Source organism: Oryx dammah, unplaced genomic scaffold, assembly GCF_014754425.2.
Source record: "Oryx dammah isolate SB20612 unplaced genomic scaffold, SCBI_Odam_1.1 HiC_scaffold_21, whole genome shotgun sequence".
NCBI classification, from domain to species: Eukaryota; Metazoa; Chordata; class Mammalia; order Artiodactyla; family Bovidae; genus Oryx; species Oryx dammah.
The window spans coordinates 46,663,950-46,686,723 of record NW_024070205.1 but is presented as its reverse complement, the minus strand read 5'-3'; the positions used below and the strand labels follow the sequence as shown (position 1 = coordinate 46,686,723).

Here is a 22,774-nt window from a genome sequence, read left to right as displayed (position 1 = left end):
TGAAAATATAAAGTCAAATCTGCCAATAGCTTTGGCAAGATTTACCATCAACATGGTAATAGGCTCATTAAAAAGAGTTTAGGAAAAAAGGAAGATGATCTCTCTCGATCTGTTTATATTTAAGATATTCTAAATAGCTTTATTTACATCAAAACTCTCAATACAACACTATTCATAGGTTTGCCAAAATGCGTCAATTCACCTCTGCAAGTAGCAAGTAGGAGAAATAACTCTGTAACAACAAAATAACACAGAAGACTAACATTAAAACAGGTATCAAGGTCACCTGACATGCCCAACAACAATTTCAATATCTGCATTATGTTTTAGCTCATGTGAATGTTGTTTTTTTTTTTTTAAAAGTTCTCTATCCTTTCTATAATCTGTCTATCTGCAGTTTTCTTAAGCAAGTTTCCTTTGTTCATAAGGCAAAGCATGTGTGCTTTTACCATCATTTCCTTCCCCTTTTGCATTACTCACTTCTCTTGCCCTCTGATTCACTTGTCTGCCTTATTTCCTTTCTCATTTCACTTCCCCATCTTCCACTTCTTTGCACTGTATAAATATCAAAGACTATGAATAACTGAGTCACTGTTCACTGCATATTTGGAGGAAAATCAAAAGAATATTTTAAAAATGAGCTTACTTGTAAGTACTTTTTATGAATCATTTTCAAATTGACCCAAAATAATAGGAACTAAGACAAAAATTTTAAACACTAATATTAATAATATAATACTATAAATATTCAGAAAAAGTTATATAATGAAGAAAATAGCTGATCACAAAGTGATGTGTAATTGCAGAAAAATAAACTAAAATGCTAATCAGCTCACTTTATTATTCAGACTTAACATATCTAGATACAACAGCAAATTCTAACACATAGAACTCTAGGATTACAAATGAAACACCAGGTCAGGTTAAGAAAAAAACTTCAAAAATTAGAGGACACCTAGGTAAAACATTAAAACAGCTGTGTTTTTTCCTAAACAGAACTTACTTACTAATAATGACTAAGTCAAAAGCACCAAAATACACTGCAAAGTAAAGCTGAAACAGGCACGTACCAAAACTTTCCCATGGAAAATTGAGTTTTGTCTCAAAAAGCAGAACAACTGTTATCAACTACCCCATAGCAAAAAAGTAAAAACTATTTTGAAGGCAAAAGTATCTCTGACAACTCATAAAGAGAAATTAAATTTAAACACTATTTAAATATCATTATAAAAATTTTATGTCACAGAATTATAGAGATCATACAATTCTCTGTTCCTCAAAATGTATTCCACCGATATTAGATTCACTCTGGCAACTTGCTCAAAGACTAACCCAGACCAATTCTCAGGGATAAAGCCCCAGGATCTGCACTGTCAGTAAGTATCCCAAACCCCATTCACATGAAAGACTAAGGACAGCTAATATTGGTGAATTTCTCAAATTTCCAATAAACAGAGTACCTACAAGGTGAAGCCAAGCCTGAAAGGCCTATAAAATTACTTGCCAAACATCCAGCTTGTTAGGGACAATGGGAAGATTAACATTTTGAATCTTGGACACACATGTCAGTGTTCTTTCTCCTGCTACTGCTGCTACTACTAAGTCACTTCAGTCGTGTCCGACTCTGTGTGACCCCATAGATGGCAACCCACCAGGCTCCCCCGTCCCTGGGATTCTCCAGGCAAGAACACTGGAGTGGGTTGCCATTTCCTTCTCCAATGCATGAAAGTGAAAAGTGAAAGGGAAGTCACTCAGCGTGCTCAGTCGTGTCCGACTCTTAGCGACCCCATGGACTGCAGCCTACTCCTACACCATGCTAATTAGACTTGTTGGAACTCAAAGTTCAAAGACGATTTAGAGAAATACGACAGAAATCTAAACTACAGTTCTGAACAGTTGCTGGATTTAACAAAGTCCAGCTCTGTTAACATACTTCCTATATGACATACTTCCTGCTTTCAGACTTGCTCTTTCGTATGGAAAAAACACAAATGGTAATGCTCAGAGAGGAAACTGGAGTGGCTGCTGGGCACCACGACATCGTTTAATTTGAGGATTCATACCACCACAGCAAATTTTAATTTCTGCAGCCCCAAGTAAATACCAGCACAGCACTTCTGCCAAACTTTAAGAAAAAAATTGAAGCAGTTGAGAAGGCTGAGGGAGAGGGTAGGAGGCAACATTCAGACTATATATACTTTAGTTTAATGGTTTAAATAAATGCTCACAGATGCATCCAGAAGTGTTTGCTCCCTCATTTCTTCTTGTCCTCGAGATTTCAGCTCTTGTTGGAGCCTTTCATTTTCAAGCACAACTACTTGTACCCTATTTTTCATTCCAGAGAGTTCCTCCTATAAAAAGCAGAAACAAATACCAAATACATTAAGCATTTTTTCTTTGCTTTTTTTTTCTTTTTAAGAAATGCCACTTGCAGACTGCATACATTAAGCAATCTTAAGCAGTGCTTTTATTTTGTTGATTACTAGACGATCCAATATGATATGAAGCATTGAAGACTGATGCTCTCTATCCATTTTCTGAAATATTATAATCATATTTTGACAAACAAGAAACTCAAGCATTAGCTAACAAAGAGAAGGCTGGGGGAAGACAGTAGGTGGCCTGCTAATGGCCATACCACAGGACTGTGTGGTTTCTGACAATTTTATTCAACAGACTTATATAAATTCTTTAATTAAAGGGCTTATCTAAAAGACTTTTAAACATGAGGTAGATACACCCCTAAACAAATAAAGTAAGATATATTATTATTCATGCTCAAATGCCAATAACATTGAAAACTGACAGAGGTCTACATAGATAATAAAGGACACTGAGGCAGAAAGGTGAGGAAAGTTACAATGACTATCTATGAACTGGTAGCCAGATGGAAGGAAATTATGAATCAAAAAAGTCTGATGGATAGTTCTTAAAGAGTGTTTCCTTGGCTGTGCAGGGAGTAATATAAAGAATTATAGGTATATAACAATTTGTATAGCTATTAAGTAGCATCTCAGCCTGAAAAAATATAAAAAATACTGATATATTATTAATCTTCATTACTGTTATAATAAACAACTATTGCACAGCGTATAAAAATTCCATTCCATTCATTTTATTCAGAAAAAAAATCAAAGCTGTAATTGAAAACCATAATTAAACAAATATTGCAGACTTCCAATTTTTGGTTTGACATATAAGAAGCTTGGAAGACATCGCTGCCATCTTCATAACTAGAAAAAGAGCTGAACAAGCTTAAAAATAAACTACTCTTCTTAGACCCATCAGAGAATTAAGGTCACAGGGAAAACTATTATCCCTAAGAATGGAAAGACAGACAAGTACTCCTGAGAACCTCAACCCAGCAGAGCCGAAAATTCTGGAGGAGCCAGTAGTGTGGTAGAAAAATATAAAAATAATTGATGAAATGCTGGAAGCTTAGTATAGACCAGTCTGAGTTAAAAACTCCAGAAGAACCCAGTCTCTGGAGGGGAAGGTGTCTCCTACACTTTTATGAGCTTTATCTCCAGGACACAAGCAGATTCTAATAGCAAAGACTAGAGGAAACCCCACTCCTGTTTCCTCCAGTAGGAGAGGAAAAGTAACCCAAAAGCGTTCTGTTCTTTCTAACCAGGACTGCCTCAAGAGAAACTATTTTACCAGAGCCTAAGAAACTGGTGTTTGCTCTTTTCCCCAGAACCTAAGTGACCTGGGGGAAGCGAGCAGAAACCCAACTCCAGCTTCCTAGCCTTCTCGTCTCACTTAAGGGGAGAGGGAGACTGAGAAACACTTGTGAAGAATATAGCCAAGGGCACAGGATCACTAGAAGACTACGGCATGATCATAGGACTGCAAAATGCCCCCCTACTCCCATACCCTACCACCACATCAAAAGTACTCTTGTATCATAACAAGGGAAGACACTAAAATAACTGCACATCTCAGTATATATTTAAGAATTCTTGAGGGAGACCCAAAGACAACAATAGAGACAAAACCAGAACTCTAGAGGAAATTTTAGCCTCTGACACATATAGTAACAGCAAATAATAAACACAGTCTAACTTCTACAACAAATAAAAAGCCTTACGCTAAATGCATATTTCCCTCAGTTCCTTTTATTCAATCCACCATGTCCAGAATTCAACAAAAAATTAGAAGGCATCCTAAAAAAACTTAAAACACAGTTGCAAGAAACTAAGCAAACACAGAACCAGACTTAGATATAGCAAAGATGCTGGAATTATCAGATGGAGAGTTTAAAATAATTATGATTAGCATGTTAAAGGGTCAAATGGGAAAAAGTGGTTCACATGCAAGAACAGATGGATAATATAAGCAGAGATGGAAACTAAGAAAAAAAGCAAAATGCTGGAAATCAAAAACACTGCAAAGGAAATGAAGATTGCCTTTGAAGGAGTCATTAATAGACTGGACATATACAAAGAATTAGTAAGCTTGAATAAGTGTTAACAGAAACTTCTCTAACTGAAATGCAAAGAACAAAAAGAATGATACAGACAGAACAGGATATCCAAGAATTGTGGAAAGAGAGAGAAAGGTGAAGAAAGAGAGAAAGGTGAAGAAAGAGAGAAAGGAGGAGAAGAAATATTTAAAAGAATAATGATTGAGAATTGCCCCAAATTAATTATAAGTGCCAAACCACAGATCCAAGAAGCTCAGAGAACACCAGGCAAGATAAAACTGAAAAAATCTACACTCAGGTATATCATATTCAGACTGCAGAAAATCAAAGACAAAGAGAAAAAAGAAAAATTTTAAAGATGTCGAAGGGAAAAACCTTACCTATAGAGAAGCAATGATAAGAATTACATGAGGTACTCTTTAGAAATCATGCAGGCATGGACAAAGTATAAGGGAATATTTAAAGTTTTGAATGAAAAGAGCCTCAACAAGCTAGAATTCTGTAGTCAGTGATACCAACCATCAAAAGTGAGGGGAAAACAAAGAGTTTTTCAGATAACCAAAATTAGAAAATCTGTTTCTGGTAGACCTGCCTTGCGAGAAATGTTAAAAGGAAGTTCTTCAAGAAGTAGGAAATTTATTTAGGTTATAAACTCAGATCTACATAAAGAAAGAAAAAGCAGTCCAAGAAGGCATATAGAGATGAGTATAATCTTTTATTTTTCTTAATGTTAGCTGATATAACAGATAACAATTTGCTCAGTATAATATTAGCAATAGTGTATATAGATTCAACAAGTATATCCTAAAGGAAATCAGTCCTGAATATACATTGGAAGGACAGATGCTGAAGCTGAAACTCCAATACTTTGGCCACCTAATACAAAGAGCTGACTCATTTGAAAAGACCCTGATGCTGGGAAAGATTGAAGGCAGGAGGAGAAGGGGACAACAGAAGAAGAGATGGTTGGAAGGCATCACCAACTCAATGGACATGAGTTTGAGTAAACTCCAGGAGTTGGTGATGGACAGGGAGGTCTGGTGTGCTGCAGTCCATGGGGTCACAAAGAGTCGGACATGATTGAGCAACTAAACTTAACTGATATAGTGATCATAGCTTGTGGATAACTGAAATGAATGACAAAAATGCATCAGGGTCAGGAGGGAGGAACTGGGAACACTCTGTTAAAAGGAATTTTTCCAACCCCTGAAGTGTTTATTGAAAATACACTTAGGTTAGTTGTAAAGGTAACTGTAAACTCAAGGACAACCACTTATAAGTTTTTTTTTTTTTAAGAAATTCAATTGATATGCTAAGAGAGGAGAAAATTACAAATAACATGGTAACTCAAAACCAGAGATGGTACAAAAAAAGAAAAAAAAAAAGGCAGAAAGAACAAGGGCAATGAATAGAAAACAGTAAAAAATATGGCAGGTATCATAGATAGCCAACTGTGTCAATAATCACTTTAAACATCCATGCTCTGACTATATCAATTAAAAGACAGACTGCCAGAGTAAATAAAAGACAAGACACAAGTACACACTGTCTACAAGAAGCCTTGTCTTCTTTAAATCTAAAGACACATAAAGTAATGGAGAAACATATACCATGTTAACATAAATCAAAAGAAAGCTACTGAGCATTTGTATATTCTTTTCTCCAGGGCTCCAGATACGTTTCTAATGAGCAATCAATCATGTTTAAAAACAACTGGACTATATGATGATCTTTTATCTAGTTTGTTTTGCTTTTTCTATTTCATATTCAGTGCTTATTTCATTTAGTTTATGTTCTTCAATTTCTTCATCTCTTTTTTTTTGATGTTCTTTCTCAGCCTTTATCAAGTGTAGCAGAAAAGCTTTTGTATACATATATATAAATATGTGCAATATATACATTTTAGAAAGCTTATGAATTTATGCATAACTAAAAATTATGACAGTATTATTTCACTTGTTTGATTTAATATGAATAGAATGCTAGATTTCTAATTAAATAGATATGCAATAAGCAACAAAGGTTTACTGTATAGCATAGGGAACTATAGTCAATATCTTGTAATAATCTATGATGGAAAATAATTTCAAAAATAATATATGTGTATTTGTATAACTAAATTACCCTGCTATGCACCTGAAGCACTGTAAGTTAACCATACTTCAATAAAATATAGATATTTTTAAAAAGAAAGACATAACAATTAAAAAAAAAGAAAACTAGAGTAGGTATATTAATTTCAGATTTCATAGTAAGGAAAAAAATATCAGGCATAATAAAGAGGCATGACATGATAAAAAGTTCAATTTTCCAAGAAGACATAATAATCCTAATGTATATGTGCCTAATAACAGAGCATTAAAATACATGAAGTAAAAACTGATAGAACTGCAAGGAGAAATAGATGTATCTACTACTTCAGTTAGAGTTTTCAACATCCCTCTAAAGTCATTGACTGATCTGGCAGACTGGCAAAATATCAGTATGCACGTAGTTGAACTGAACACCACCATTAATCACTTGGGTCTAATTGACATTATATACTACTTCATCCAACAACAACAAAATATACACTCTTCTCAAGCTAACACAAAACATTCACCAAAACACACCATATTCTGTGGTCTAAAACCATATATCAACAAATTAAAAAGAATGGAAATCACAAAAAGTATGTTTAGCTCAGTTGCTCAGTCATGTCTGACTCTTTGCGACCCCATGAATCGCAGCATGCCAGGCCTCCTTGTCCACCACCATCTCCCGGAGTTCACTCAGACTCACATCCGTCAAGTCAGACCACAGTGGAATTAAACTATAAATCAATAACAGAAAGATAGCTGGAACACTCCTAAAATATGTGGTGATGAAATAATACTCTTCTAAATATATACAGGTCAAGGATAAGTTTTAAGAAAAGAATTTAAATTATTTTGAACTAAACAAAAATGAAAATACCACTTATCAAAATTTGTGAGATGCAACTAAATCAGGGGAAACATTAAAAAGAACATAGATTTCAAGACAATAATTTCAGGAAACTAAAACAAACAACAAAAGAAATTAAATTGATAGTAAGTAAAATAAAAGATAATAAAAAGTAGGGTAGAAACACATGAAATTAAAAACAGAAAATCAAGACAGAAAAGCAACAAAACCAAAAGTTTGGTCTTTGAAATAATCAATGAAATTGATTAGAGTCTAGCCAGGCTAATCAAGACAAAAAGAGAGTAGACACAGACGACTAATCTCAGAAATGATACCACTACAGATTCTATGGGGCTTTCCAGGTGGCGCTAGTGGTAAAGAACTCGCCTGCCAGTGTAGGAGACACAAGAGATGCAGGCTTGATCCCTAGGTCAGGAAGATTCCCCTGGAGAAGGGCATGGCAACCCACTCCAGTACTCTTACCTGGAGAATCATGGACAGAGGAGTTCATAGGGTTGCAGAGAATCAGACACAACTGAAGCAGCTTAGCACACATGCACAGACTCTATGGACATTAAAAGGATAATAAAGGAATACTATGAGCAAAGCCCATAATTTGATCACCCTAGAGGAAATGAACCAGTCCCTTGAAAGACACAATCTACCAAAACCCCTTAAGGAAAAGGCAATTAATCTGAATAGACCTAGTGAAGTCACTTAGTCGTGTCCGACTCTGAGACCCCATGGACTGTAGCCTGCCAGGCTCCTCTGTCCATGGGATTTTCCAGGTAAGAATACTAGAGTGGGTTGCCATTTCCTTCTTCAGGGGATCTTCCCAACCCAGAGACTGAACCCAGGTCTCCAGCATTGCAGGCAGACTCTTTACTGTCTGAGCCATTAGGGAAGCCCTGAATAGGCCTACTTGTGCTAAAGAAATTGAATAAATAATTGATCCTCTTTTAAAACAGGAAGTACCAGTCCTAATATTGGTTCACTGGTAAATTTTGATAACATTTTAAGAAGAAATTAGATCAATTCTCTAAAATATATTTTATAAAATACCAGAGAGGATACTTCCTAGCTCATTCTATGAAGTCCACTTTATCCTAACCAAACTAGATGAAGCGATTACAGGGCTGAAAAATGGCAGATCAATATATCCCATGAATATAGATGAAAAATCCTCATCAAAACATTAGTGAATCAAATCCCACAATGTATAAAAAGAATCATACAACAGGACCAAATGGAATTTAATCTACCTATGCAAGTCCGGCTCAATATTTCAAAATCAAAATAATTCAACATGCTAGAAAAAAATCAAATGATCATATCAATAGATGTAAAAAAAGCAAGTGACAAAATCCAGGAGCCATTCAAGGTAAAAACCTCAATGAACTAGGAATAAAGAAAAAACATCTTCAGTTTAGTAAAAAAACATCTACAAATAACCTATAGCTAACACTGTACTTCACTGTGAGACAACGGGTAGTTTCCCACTAAGATTAAGACAAGGAGGTCACCTCTTATCGCTTCTATTCAACATCATATTAAAAGTCCTAACTAAAACAATAAGGCAAGAAACAGAAATAAAAGCTATAAAAGAAGAAATTCTTTAAAAGATAGCTATATTTGTCATAGATGACATGATTGTCTATGAAGAAAACCTCAAAGAATCAAAAAAAGCTGCTAAAATAAATTATTAAGCAAGGTTGCACATTACAATGTTAATATACAAAAGTCAATTGTTTTCCTATATATTAGTAATAAGTAATTGGTATTTGAAATTAAGAACACAGTACCATTTACATTAACACCAACAAAATTAAATAGGTATAAATTGCATAAAATATGCATCAGATCTATAAGAACAAAATTGCAAAACTCTGATGAAGACCTCAAGGAATATCTAAATAAATGGAGAGATATTCCATGTACATGGATAGGAAGATTCAATATTGTCAAAATATCAGTTCCTCCTAACTTGAGAAATTCAACACAATCTCAGCCAAAATTCCAGCATGTTACTTTGTAGATATTTACAAACTGCTTTGGAGCTTATATAAAGAGGCAAAAGATCCAAAATCATCAATATGATATTGAAGAAAAAGACCAAAACTGGAAGATTGACAATGACAGACTTCAAGACCTACTATAAAGCTCCAATAATCAAGACAGTGTGATATTTGTGACAGAACTGACCAACATATCAATGAAACAGAATAGTGAGCCCAGAAACAGACGCACACAAATACAGTCAAGGGATCTTTAACAATGGATAGAGAACAAACATATGGATACCAAAGATGGAAGGAGGAGGGGGATAAATTGAGAGATTGGGATTGACAAATATACACTACTGATACTATGTATAAAACAGACAACTAATGGGAATCTACTGTATAGCTCAGCAAACTCTATTCAATGCTTTGTGGTGACCTAAATGGAAAGGAAATAAAAAAGAGGGGATATATATATACATATAGCTGATTCACTTTGCTGTACAGTAGAAACTAACACAACATTTTAAAGGAGCTATACTCCAATAAAATTAATTAAAAAATGGAATAAGGGTAACTCAATGTTGATAGTCTTTTCAACAAGTGGTGTTGAACAAATGGATATTAATATGCAAAAAAAATTTTAATGTCTAGATACAGATCCTATACCTTCAAAAATATTAACTAAAAATGGAGCACAGATCTAAATGCAAACCACAAAACTATCAAAAAGCTGGAAAAAGAATTGGAGAAAATATTGGTGAGCTTGGGTTGGGTAATATTTTTAGATTTAATGCCAAAGGCACAGTCCAAGGAAGAAAAAAATTGCTAAGCTGGACTTGATTAAAGTTAGAAGCTTCTGCTCTATGATGCTGTAAGATAAACCAAAATTGAGAAAAAAGAATTGCAAAAAGATATACGTGATAAATGACTGGTATCCAAAATATATAAAGAAATTTTGAAGTTTAACAATTAGAAAATGTACAACCCAATTAAAAAATGGACAAGAGACCCGAACAGACACCTCATCAAAGACAGTATATAAATGGAAAATAAGCATATGAAAAAATACTCAACATTGTATGTCATCGGGGAATTGAAATTAAAACAAGATAGCATTACATATTTCTAATATACTAGAATTCAAAACACTGACAATACCAAATTCTCGCAAGGGCTGTTCCACATCATAAGCTTTCATTCACTGCTGGAAGGAAAGTAAAATGGCACAGCCATTCTGGAAGACAGTGTGGCAGTTTCTTATAAAAATAAACATACTCTTACAGGTGATCCAGCATGCTTCATGGTATTTACCCAAATGAGTGAAAAAAACCCCAGTAGATTTATTTCTAGTTGCCACAACTTGGAGGCAATTGGGATTTCCTTCAATTGGTGAGTAGTTAAAAAAATAAAATCCTATATCCAGACAATGGAATATTACTCAATGATAGAAATAAGCTATTGAGCCATGAAAAAACATTAAGGAAGCTTAAATGTATATTGTTAAGGCAATAAAGCCAGTCTGAAAAGGCTACAAATGGTATGGCTCTAACTATATGACATTCTGGAAAAGGCAAAACTACGGAGACAGTAAAAAGATCAGTGGTTGCCAGGGGTTTAGCAGATAGGAAAAGAGGGATAAATAAGCAAAGCACAGATGATTTTTAAAGCAGTGAAACTATTCTCTATGATACTGTAATGGTAGATATATACCATTTCACATTTTAAAAAAACTTATAGAATGTAAAACACAGAGTGAACGCTAATGTAAACTGAGGAATTTACTAAATAATAATGTAACAGGATTAGCTCATCAACTGTAGCAAACAAACTACACTGATGCACGATATAAACAGCAGAAGAAACTGCTGGGGAGCTATAAAGTACGTGGGAATACAGGATAATTCTATGTGTTTTCCATCCACTTTTTCTGTAAACCTAAAGCTGATCTAAAAAACAAAGTCTGTTAATTAAACAAACTAATCAGGTTTCTAAACCCTCAAACAGTACTTTCAATATCCTGCTTCCTTGTTAACATGTATCAAATATATACTCTGTCTGACTTTCAAGGATTTTGTAATCTTCTATTTAACCAGTTGAGCATTATTTTAATAATTTCTAGGAGATATCTTCCATTGAAGGAATGTAGACTAGATGCCTCATGACCCCCACAAATAAATCATATTCATCCTGAATATTTTCTTCCACTGTTGCTGTTTTTCCTTTAAAATTCTTTCATCTCCCTTCTGCTGATCTAACCATCCTACACCTTAAGACTTTTCTCTCCCATAAAAACATCCTCAAAGACAGTGAGCTTTTAACCTTCTTCTCTTATTACGACTATAATTTATACCACAAAATAAAGGACCACACTGTATCTTTACTATCGTGTTGCTGTGATTCTCACAGCAAATAGTGCTCTCAACTAGATGGTAAGTTTATTACGATTTTTATTACACAGTGGAAGAATATGCCATCTCAAAATATGCCACTCTGGAAGAATTATCTTGAGCTAAGGGCTCGTGAAAAACAGCAGGCACAAGTCTGCTCTGACTTTCCCTTTTCTTCCAGAAAGCAGGGCTAAAACTCCCATGTGAACAATGCCCTCCCTACACCAGGAAGAAAGAACAGTCTTATCACCAGAGACAGGGAGTAGAGACTGAGAGAAATCTGTACAAACAGACCCTGTTAAAAGAACTCATCTTCTTTAGCCTCCCCACATATTTTCGGTACATTTCCACAGCTGCTTCTCTTTGTTCAACCAAGTACAAAAGCTCTTAGGTTTCACCACTTCTTCAGGTCTTCATTTCCTTATGAAGGCTCCCATGTCACATAAATCTTACATTAAATAAATGTGTATCCTTTTATCCTGTTAATCTATCTTATGTCGGTTTAATTCAAAGACCCAAACAAAGACACTAAAAGGGCAGAGCTAATGTTTTATCTCCCCTACAATATCTTTCAGGTTTTACTCACAGCATTTTAGCAATTAATAGAAGCCTATTAATGGAATGAGTCCTAGGGTACTATTTCAGCTTTTCTAGTAATCCAAGAATACCTGTATAATAATGAGTGTATCCTCTAAGAACAAGGAGAAATGACATGCTAAGATCAGGAAACTCCCTTAAAAAGCTGACAATGAAATATTTAAAGATTTCTTAAACATATCAGACTTACACTTTGGGAACCATATGTTGAAAATATAATACATGATACAAAAGATATCACTAAGTTCTATAAAAATATCACATAATCTGATGTATTAATATTAAAAAAAAAACAAAGACACTAACATACTTTGGGAAGGCATTAAAAACATTACTAAACCTCATACAGTCATGCAATATATAACATCTAGTGTTATAAGCCATAAGTGACAACATTTGGTTTCTTGATTTTAAGTATCAGTACTCCCATGAGTTACCTTCATTCAAAGTTACAGTAAGAATCTTTATACTGACAAGGGGTAGATATAGTCTACCAGCTTAGAATCCCTATTTGCTGCACTACAGTTTCAACAGGTTGACAAGAGTGGGAGAATGACTGGTATTACTATTCCAAAGCATTTGCCATAAGCTGGGCTAAAGCACAGAGAAGGCAATGGCACCCCACTCCAGTACTCTTGCCTGGAAACTCCTATGGACGGAGGAGCCTGGTAGGCTGCAGTCCATGGGGTTGCTGAGAGTTGGACACGACTCAGTGACTTCACTTTCACTTTTATGCATTGGAGAAGGAAATGGCAACCCACTCCAGTATTCTTGCCTGGAGATTCCCAGGGATGGCAGAGCCTGGTGGGCTGCCATCTATGGGGTCACAGAGTCGGACACGACTGAAGTGACTTAGCAGCAGCAGCAGCAGGGCTAAAGCAAACAGAGTGGAAAGGAAAAATTCCAAAACATAAGAGAATATTATAAAAATATAATAGACTACTATATAACTGTAAACTACTGGGAAATTAAGTACTCAGAAATGGCATGGTCAGGAGTACCATTCCCAAGCTTAAGAAGCTCTGATTACACATCAGACTTTTCAATCACAGAAAGATGGCAACCATCAAGGTGTTGCTATAAACATGAAGACTAATTAATAGCAATTTTTCACACAAGATATTATTATTAATAACAATATAGTCTGGCTTAAATTTTTAATGGGATACTTACCTTGCAGAACTTGACTTCTGCCTCTAAATGATAAATGTACTGAGACTGGTCATTGATGATAGGAACAAGATTGTGGACAGTAGGCATACTGGTTTCCTTACATTCTGATGAACTCTAAGGCAAAAATGAAAACAAATGAAGCATGTTTGGATTTAGTAAAGAATCAGTTAATACCATCTCCATACTCGATTTAGCACTTATGTCATATAAACATGGAATAAATATAGACTAAATCACAGTGTGGCTAACAGTATTATTTCATCTTATAAATTCTATAAATAGATAAAATTCAGGAATATGAAAACTATTTTTTAAAGAGGGAAAAGGAAAATGGTTGTAAAAAGCACACAGCAATGGAAAAATGCTCGAGTAGTATAATCTGGCTTGGGATGAACCACCCATTTGAGCCATCTGGAAATGTGATGTGCTATTCAGTAATTTTGAGATGAAGGGACAGCTTTTTAAGAAATCATCGTAGAAGAGGGCTGCTAGCTAAACCTGCAGAACAGCTGCCTGAAGAAGGGATTCTTTAGACAAGTGTCTGATGCCAAATGCGTGTCACTGAGGTAAAATTTTATCTAAAAGAAGTACATTAGCAAAACTTGGTTTTTTATTTTTGACCCTAATACTTAAGGCAATTGGAGACTATGCTGTTCTGGAGCCTCCAGTACTAGAGTGCTAAAGCAGATATACATGAAAGTGAGACATTGTACTGAGGACTTTAGAAAAAAAATGTTAATTCTCTTTACTATTGCAGCAGTCCTGTAATTGATTTTTAATATCCATCTGACCTTATCCTAAAATGATTGTAAAATGGTTTATAAATCATATATCATCCATCCCAGTATTCTTGCCTGGAGAATCCCATGGACAGAAGAGCCTGGTGGGCCACAGTCCATGGGGTCGCAAAGAGACAGACACGACTGAGTGACTAACACTACTACTACAACTATTACTATTACCATGATATTATTTAAAGAAAAGAGAGAGTTAGGAAAAGGGAAAATGAAGGTCTACCAGTTAGATGAATCCAGAGGAAAGTTTGAGATGAGACACACAATCATTTTGTTTTTCAATTCAATAGAAATTCCTATAAATGGTGAAGTACCAGCTCTCGTGGCAGAATAATTAAGTAGAGCTTTGCTTCTGGCCACATTTAATAAATTTAAAACCAAAAGACATGTTAATTAGATGAATTATCTGTGGTAAGTAGAAAGCAACTAATTATAATAATTAACATTAATGGAAAGGTGTTCGGTGCATAGGCAAATATAAATTATTACTATGTGTATACATAGGGCAAAATCAATGTGAAAATTAAAAACAAGCTAGTATCATGTGGAAAATGTTCATATACAATCACTTGTATGTTTATCATAGTTTGAATGTCCATACTTTAAAATAACAAGTAATAATGTTTAGACATATTTTCTATCTCAACACTGCCTCATTTCACTCTTAATACAGCCACATATTTCTCATATGTCATACTAGCTATGAAACTGCTTCTAAGGGGTACAGTCTTCAAAAGCTACTTATTATTATGGCTTGTAATCATCATATGTAGGGTGTATACATTTAGGATCTAAGTTCCATTCTTTCACAGAGAGCCAATATAAATAGACCTGTGTATTGGTATATACTGTATATATTGAACTGACCATCTTGATGAGTCTTCTTGCTTATCTAAAGTCAATCAGTTTTGTAATATCACTGCTCAGTATTATCTTAAAAATGCTAAGAAGCATGTCTGAGCATTCAACAGATACAGCAACTTAATCTACTAGACTTAAAAGTGAGTGAGTGAGTGAAGTCATTCAGTCGTGTCCTGTGGACTATAGCCCACCAGGCTCCTCTGTCCGTGGGATTCTCCAGGCAAGAGTACTGGAGTGGGTTGCCATTTCCTTCTCCAAGGGATCTTCCCAACCCAGGGATCGAACCCGGGTCTCCCGCATTGCAGGCAGACGCTTTAACCTCTGAGCCACCAGGGAAGCCCCAGACGTAAAAGTACTCCACCCATATATGCTTAAGAGCATTCTAGAAACTAGGCGTAAACAGTAATAAATTCACTGAATGATGAAATATTTTATCAAAATTATAGTTTATATCTATAAATATTGAATAGGAACATGTAGTCGATTTCTCTAAAGTGGGAATTAAGCATGAACGTCTGTGTCAGGCTGGAATGAAGTGTTAATATGGGGGTAATCTTAGGACATTTCAGCTGTGAATAAAGGAAACTGACATGTCTTCAAGTTTTCAGCATGTAGCCTGGGTGTCCAACAGTCAGAGACACTGAAAATGCAAGGTGGTTATTGTTGCCATGACATTTTCTATTCATGTCATACTTCATAGGTTTCCAAAGAGTTTTAAATATGTGATCTTACCTTATTACTATAAAAGCCGGTGAGAGAGTACATGATAGGCCCTACTGCTAAGGCGCTTGAGTCATGTCCGACTCTGCGTGACCCCACAGACGGCGGCCCACCAGGCTCCCCCATCCCTGGGATTCTCCAGGCAAGAACACTGGAGTGGGTTGCCACTTCCTTCTCCAATGCATGAAAGTGAAAAGTGAAAGGGAAGTCGCTCATGTGTGTCTGACTCTTCACGACCCCATGGACTGCAGCCTACCAGGCTCCTCTGTCCATGGGATTTTCCAGGCAAGAGTACTGGAGTGGGGTGCTATCGCCTTCTCCGATGATAGGCCCTAGATCACCCTAAAGCATAGACTATAATTTTGACCATTTAAACCTGGCCAAGTCCTTGCTTCACAGTACCCTTTCTCTACAGAACTCTTTCCTCCAACCCACCTTCTCCTCACATATACACTTCCCTCACAGTATGCTCCCTCACTTCCACCCTTCCTTCACACCTATCTCAGGCTTTATATCACACTGCTTCACTCAGAAATAATATGCTCCATTAAAGCAACAGCAGTAGAAAACAGCTGCAGAAGAAATAGAGTACAGTTTCTCATACAATTTTATAACTATATATTTTTAAATGTAGAAAAAGATTACATACTTCAAATTTAACATTTAACAGAAATAAAAGACGGCTAGAATTAGAAAGTAAATTCGAAAAATAATAAAAATACAGACATGCCCCTCTATAAAAGCAATGGTTAGGGACTTGGTGGTCCAGGGGTTAAGAATCCGCCTTTCTTTCTTTTTTTAATTATTTATTTTTAAAATGGATTTATTTATTTTAATTGAAGGATAATTAGTTGACAATACTGTGATGGCTTTTGCCATTATCACCATGAATCAGCCATAGCTATACGTATGTTCCCCTCATCCTGAAGCCCCCTCCCACTTACCTCACCACCCCACTCCTCCAGGTCGTCGCAGAGCACGGGCCCTGGGCGCCCTGCTTCATGCGTCAAACTCGCACTGGTCATCCATTCTACATGTGGCATACGGTCATGTACACGTTTCAGTGCTGTTCTCTCAAACCATCCCGCCCTCTTCTTCTCTCACTGAGTCCAGAAAGCTGCTTTTTATGCCTGAGTCTCCTTTGCTGCCCTGTATGCAGGATCGTTGGTACCAGATTCTAGAAGAATCTGCCTTTCAATACAAGGGATGCTGGTTCGATCCCTAGAAGGGGAACTAAGATCCCACATGGCCCTGGGCAGCTAAGCCCACGTGCCACAAACACTGAGCCCTCACACGCCACAACTAGAAAGAAGCCTGCACACCGAATGAAAGATCCTGCTTACTTCAACAAAGACCCTGCGTGCCACAGCTAAGACCCGAAGCAGCCAAAAATAAATAAATAATAATAATAATAAATTCTAAAAAAAAAGCAATGGTTAATCTTTTCCATATATTGTTCCTTTTAAAGAAAAATATTTGCTAACAGTTGCAAAGTAAATTCTCCAAACTATTTCCTCACTCACATTTTTCAAGTGAATAATAAATTTAAAAAACTCAGAATCCCCTCTGCTGTGGAAGTCTCTTCTTTGGCCAAAATAATTATCAGAGGGAAGACCATTTCTTTCAATGCTTTCCACTATTAGCATGCTCAGCTCAGAATCTGTTTAACACATGTACTACTAAAATGATACACAAAATTAAAACATAGTTAGAAAAATAATGCTTTTGTCAGGTTGTAAATGGTGATACTTACCGAAGGGGATGTTTCTTGTCTTCTTAGAGATACCTCACTTTCCTTAGCTGCTTGTTGGCGCAACAAAGCTTTGAGTTGATTAACTATGGAGCAAAAGCAATGGGTTTATTCACCTTATTTTAAATCCATAGTTTATCATCACCCATCTATCCTTCCATCAGTCTAAGAAATATTTGTGTATTATGCATCACAAAATGTGCTATTGACAGACAAAAACAAACATGAGAAAATCTCTATCATTTAAGAAGTAAGAATCCACTGAGCAAGAGATATAGAACTAACAGATATAAAACAAGATTATAAGCTCTAAGTCTACCTATAAGAAGCTCTAGGTCTACCTATAATGCTGTAAGAAGAGGAAGCACGTAACTGTGCCTGTTTTCACAGAGAATAGAGTGTGAAGGATGTATAGGAGATCACCATGCAGAAAAGGGTGAGAAAACACCAGTTTGAACACATGGCTCGTGCAAAGCAGAGAAGCACGGCCATAGGGTGGCATGAGTAGAACATGGCTTGAGGAAGATAAAAAAATGAGGCTGGAGAGGCAGCTTGGAATTACCTTAAGAAATCACTGCTTTGACATCCTATAGACATAGGGAAGTCAAAGGGGAAAAAAAAAAAGCAACGGAACTAGATTAGCTGCTTTGTGTTTCTTGACTAAAATCCTAGCAGTAGAGGACAGACTGGCATTGTTACTATATAGAGTTTAAAGAATTCAGTGTGTCATTCAGGTTAGGACTGACATTCACACTCACCGGCGTGGCTGTGTTGTAGTTCACGCCAGGCATTTCCAGCATCCTCATTTCCTACACTGGTATTAAAAGAAGGATCTAGCATATCTTCTCCAACAGTGACATCACCTTCTCTCAGGGCACATTTCAACTGGTGAATGCTTCTATTTGCACGTTCTGCAATAGCATGATGAAAATCAGAGCCAGTGAAATCTGGGTGACCAAATGAACATGGACTTAAGAAGACAATTTCTAAAGGAAAAGCAAGCATTTCTGATACTTCGTAGGAGAAAATAAGCATAGCTTTACTTCTAGCTTGGTGAGGAACATGCCAGAGGAAATGTGAGATTAAGTTCATGGGCTAGAGATTAGACTTAATGATCTCTAAGCTCCCTGACACCACTGTGATTGACATTCACTGTACATAGCTCTACTGCCAAGGAAGACTGAATGGGAGAGCTTTTCCCCTCTTCACATTCCCAAACAATAATCTCACAGGGGAGGCACTATCCTGACTCCTCAATGCCTAAGACTCCCCTACACCTTTTGGCATGGTGTGGATAGGCAAGACTGGCAAAAGGGATTCCACCACATCAAGTTCCCACTCAAAGAAGCCTCCTTGTCCCTGTGGGCCACATGGCCCTCTAGCATCAAGAGACAGCTGACCACCTGGCCTAGTTCTGATCAAGATTTGAATAGCTGATGTGCTTAGAGCAGTATAGTTGTACTTATATACTGTATTTAGTATAGTTGTACTTATATATTGCTGGCTGACTACATCTTATGTAGAAATTCTTGGTTACTATGCCTGATTACCCTTAGAATTGAAGTTTAAAACTCACTACCACAGACTTAACATAAATAGTCTAAAATTAAGTATTTTAAGGTCTATTACTCTAGTAGTTCATCTCTAAAAACAGCCCCCAAAGGACCCACCCTTACATCCTTGTGCTCTCCCAGGTTGAAACTTAGTGGATCTGTAACCTACACTCACCAAGAGAATGCACTGGAAGGAACACGACGCCTGACCCGTCACATCCTTAAAATGTTTAGTAGCTGCTGCTTCTACCCTCTTGGAATGTTGGTTTTTGTGAGCCTCAAGCCACCAAGTAGGAAGTCTGGCTACCCTGCTAGAGAGACTCTGAAGAGGCCATGTGGAAAGGAGAGCCCCTGAGATCACCACAAGAAGGAAAGAAGCCCAACCCCACTAACAGTCTGGCAGAGTCTCCTGATGACTCCAGTGCCAGAGGTCATCTACCCACAATGCATGAAAGAGACTCAAAAACTGCCCAGCTGGAGTCTGGTAAAACCACAGATCTGTGAGAGACACTAAAAATGCTTTTGGTTGTTGGTTTCTGCCATTAGGCTTTAGAGTGACTTGTGTGTATGTGGTGTGTGTGAGTGTGTGTGTGCTTAATCGCTCAGTCATGTCCAACTCTTTGCGATCCCATGGACTGTAGCCTTCCAGGCTCCTCTGTCCATGGAAATTCTCTGGGCAAGAATAACTGGAGTGGGTTGTGCTTGATAAGCAGCAAAAGGTAACTGAAATAATTATTCAGTGAAATACTCACCCAAAAACATCTTTAGCAAAGGATCCAAGTCTTACATTAATACTAATATAGTAATGATACTGTGCACGTGTGCTCAGTGGCTACAGTCGTGTCTCTTCCATGACCCTGTGGACCATAGCCCTCCAGGCTCCTCTGTCCATGGGATTCTCCAGGCAAGAATACTGGAGTGGGTTGCCATGCCCTCCTCCAGGGGATCTTCCCCACCCAAGATCAAACTTGCATCTACTGCATTGCAGGCAGATTCTTACAGCTGAGCCACTGGGGAAGCCCAAGTAATGATACTGTATTATAAGTTAATACTATAATATACTAATGATACTAGACATGACATTACTAATAACTCTATCCTGTTTTATGGATTTTTTTTACATGTGTGACAACTGGAGAATCAGGCAATTGATGGGTAATTTCATTAGGTAAAGACCAGATACTTTTTCAGGTTTAAACTTGTTACTTCTGCTAATCTCTTATAATTAATTCTCCAGTTCCAATCTAGAAACATTAACTGTACCAAAAAATGTTCCTTTTACATTAGAGCTGAGACCCAGGTTTCAGTCATCATTTTTAAATGCTGACATCTGTATTTGAAAGTTATTGTTAATTCATGTATTTATTAAATATTTATATATAGCTAACATAGAAATTTATGTTAGAAAAAGGTGAATTCCCATGCAAGTTCATGTACTGCCATTATCTATCTCAAACGGATTCTATCAAAATAATTCTTAACATCTTCCGAGACCTTTTTCTAAGTAAAATCTTTCCTTAATTCAGAGCAATGCATAACAATAACACCAATGAAGTTCTTTGTTCTGATCTAGGCCCTTTCTTGACAAGTTAGACCTACTTCTTCTTCTGTATTCAGGAGAAAAACTCCTCTTCTTTAATACCTACAAGAGAATCCTAAGAAAGCTATAAAAATGAAAAATGTTTTTATTACCAATCATGGATGAAAATATATTTATAAATATATATTCTACAGGACCTTGAAAAATAGATTCTATTTCCTTTAAGCTCATTAATTTGAATGTGTTAAACAGACAAAAATAACCATACCTTAATAGAAAAAAATATTCTCTATCTTACAAAATCTCTAATATAGGTCCTTGACTTACAGCAACTCATTTTCCCCTTGAGTAAACTAACAAAAATAGGTCTTTTAGGTCAGGGTTCGATAATCTACACAAGAGACCCAATAAATTTATCACCACAATTTTCTCCACACCAATCCTATTTCCACACAGACCTTTCTCTGACAGGAATTTGCTATTGATAACTAACCAAGCCTGGCCTCCTTTTATTCCTCATGAGTTTTAAAAAGTCTAGATAAGATGTATTCCTGGTTCCAGTAAAATGAGATGCAGCAATAGTTTTTTTTTTTTAATAACTCAGTATTTTCTAAAGAGACTTGTTAAAGGAAAAGGAAATATCGAAGTGTTACAGTTTTAGACTTATGCACTGATACCTATGAATAAAGCACTTATCTTTACTGCATCCATTAAAAGGAAACAGAGGGTTTGAATTACACTAAAAGTAGGCTCTGTGGAGCCATCAAATGACTTCATCTATAAGACAAAGGATAATTACTTATTTATACTTAATCTAAGTAAAAGCTAACAAGCTATATTAGGAAAAGGAAAGGAAAGCTGAAAAAAAAATGTGTACTTGAAAATTCCTACAGGTAGAGTTCTTTCATTAGCTTACAATAATGGGAGAGTTTTATGAGGCCATTTAATCCCTTTCCTGATATTCCTGTTTAATCTTTTAGAATTTTTATCATTTAAAGACTATGTGTTAAACTGTACTATGAAAATAGTATTATGTGAAATACTAAAAATTGAACTCAACAACTATCCCACTTTTCTTAGTGATTACACAAGGTCTGGGTTTTTTTGCAATGAATGACTTCAGTTGCTAGGATCAGAGACGAAGAGAAGGAATTTGCAAGAACTGTATCCTGAAACAAACTAAGGAGGTAAGGGATATTTTAAGGTCATTTCAAGAGTACATTTTAAAACATGCTAAACGTTTTTCAAATACATACATACGAACATAATTATATACACTGCAACAGACAACAGAATTAATCCCTTGGAATAACAACACTCAGATCTTTCAAGACAGACGAAACCCCACTGCTTTTCAACTGGAGCCATTGCAACTGGTCTCACAATCCTTATTAAGAACACTACTCCCCAGATGCCATTAACTGCTGCTTCTTGTTGTTGTTTAGTTGCCAAGTCATTTCTGACTCTTTTGCAACCCCATGGACAGTAGCCTTCCAAGGATGGGGTTTCCCAGGGAAGAACAGTGGACTGGGTTGCCATGTCCTTCACCAGGGGATCTTCCTGACCCAAAATAGAACCTGCATCGCCTGCATTGGCAGGCGCATTCTTTACCACTGAGCCACCAGGGAAGCCCTAACCCCATTCTGCTTACATGTAAGGAAACCAGATTAGATAGGAGATTCCAGTTAGGGTTTCCTATCCCACTGTTAATGGGCATAGCTTTATCTATCTATAACCAAGAGTGGGGAAGAATACTCAGTTCCTCTTCTCTTCTGAGAGGATAGTAACAGATTTCACAATACATCCTGATTTCTTCTTCCCAGCATCAACCACAGGCTGAATACAAACTTAATTACAAATACAAACAGAAATACAACCTCTGAGTCCTACAGAATCGCATGAACATAAATGTAAGTAAATAATATTTCTGCTAGTCCACTCTTCAAATATCAATCAATACAATAAGCACTGAAAAGGTTTTTAAGCTGCTGACTGCCAACAAATTTGTCTGTTTCATTCATTTTTGTAATCTAGTTGCTCTACTT

The 22,774-nt window shown here is 36.4% G+C and overlaps 1 protein-coding gene across 3 annotated transcripts in view; it reads right to left on the bottom strand.

Moving 5' to 3' along the window:
* Positions 1-22,774, bottom strand: part of SDCCAG8 (SHH signaling and ciliogenesis regulator SDCCAG8) — a 245,522-nt gene that overhangs the window by 215,618 nt on the left and 7,130 nt on the right. For all 3 annotated transcript variants that reach the window (XM_040263591.1, XM_040263592.1, XM_040263594.1), the window contains exons 2-5: positions 18,395-18,547; positions 17,640-17,722; positions 13,512-13,625; positions 2,229-2,351 (exon numbers count right to left, since the gene is read on the bottom strand). In XM_040263591.1, the coding sequence (XP_040119525.1) occupies positions 2,229-2,351; positions 13,512-13,625; positions 17,640-17,722; positions 18,395-18,547 (473 nt within the window). The remainder of the gene's footprint in view (positions 1-2,228; positions 2,352-13,511; positions 13,626-17,639; positions 17,723-18,394; positions 18,548-22,774) is intronic.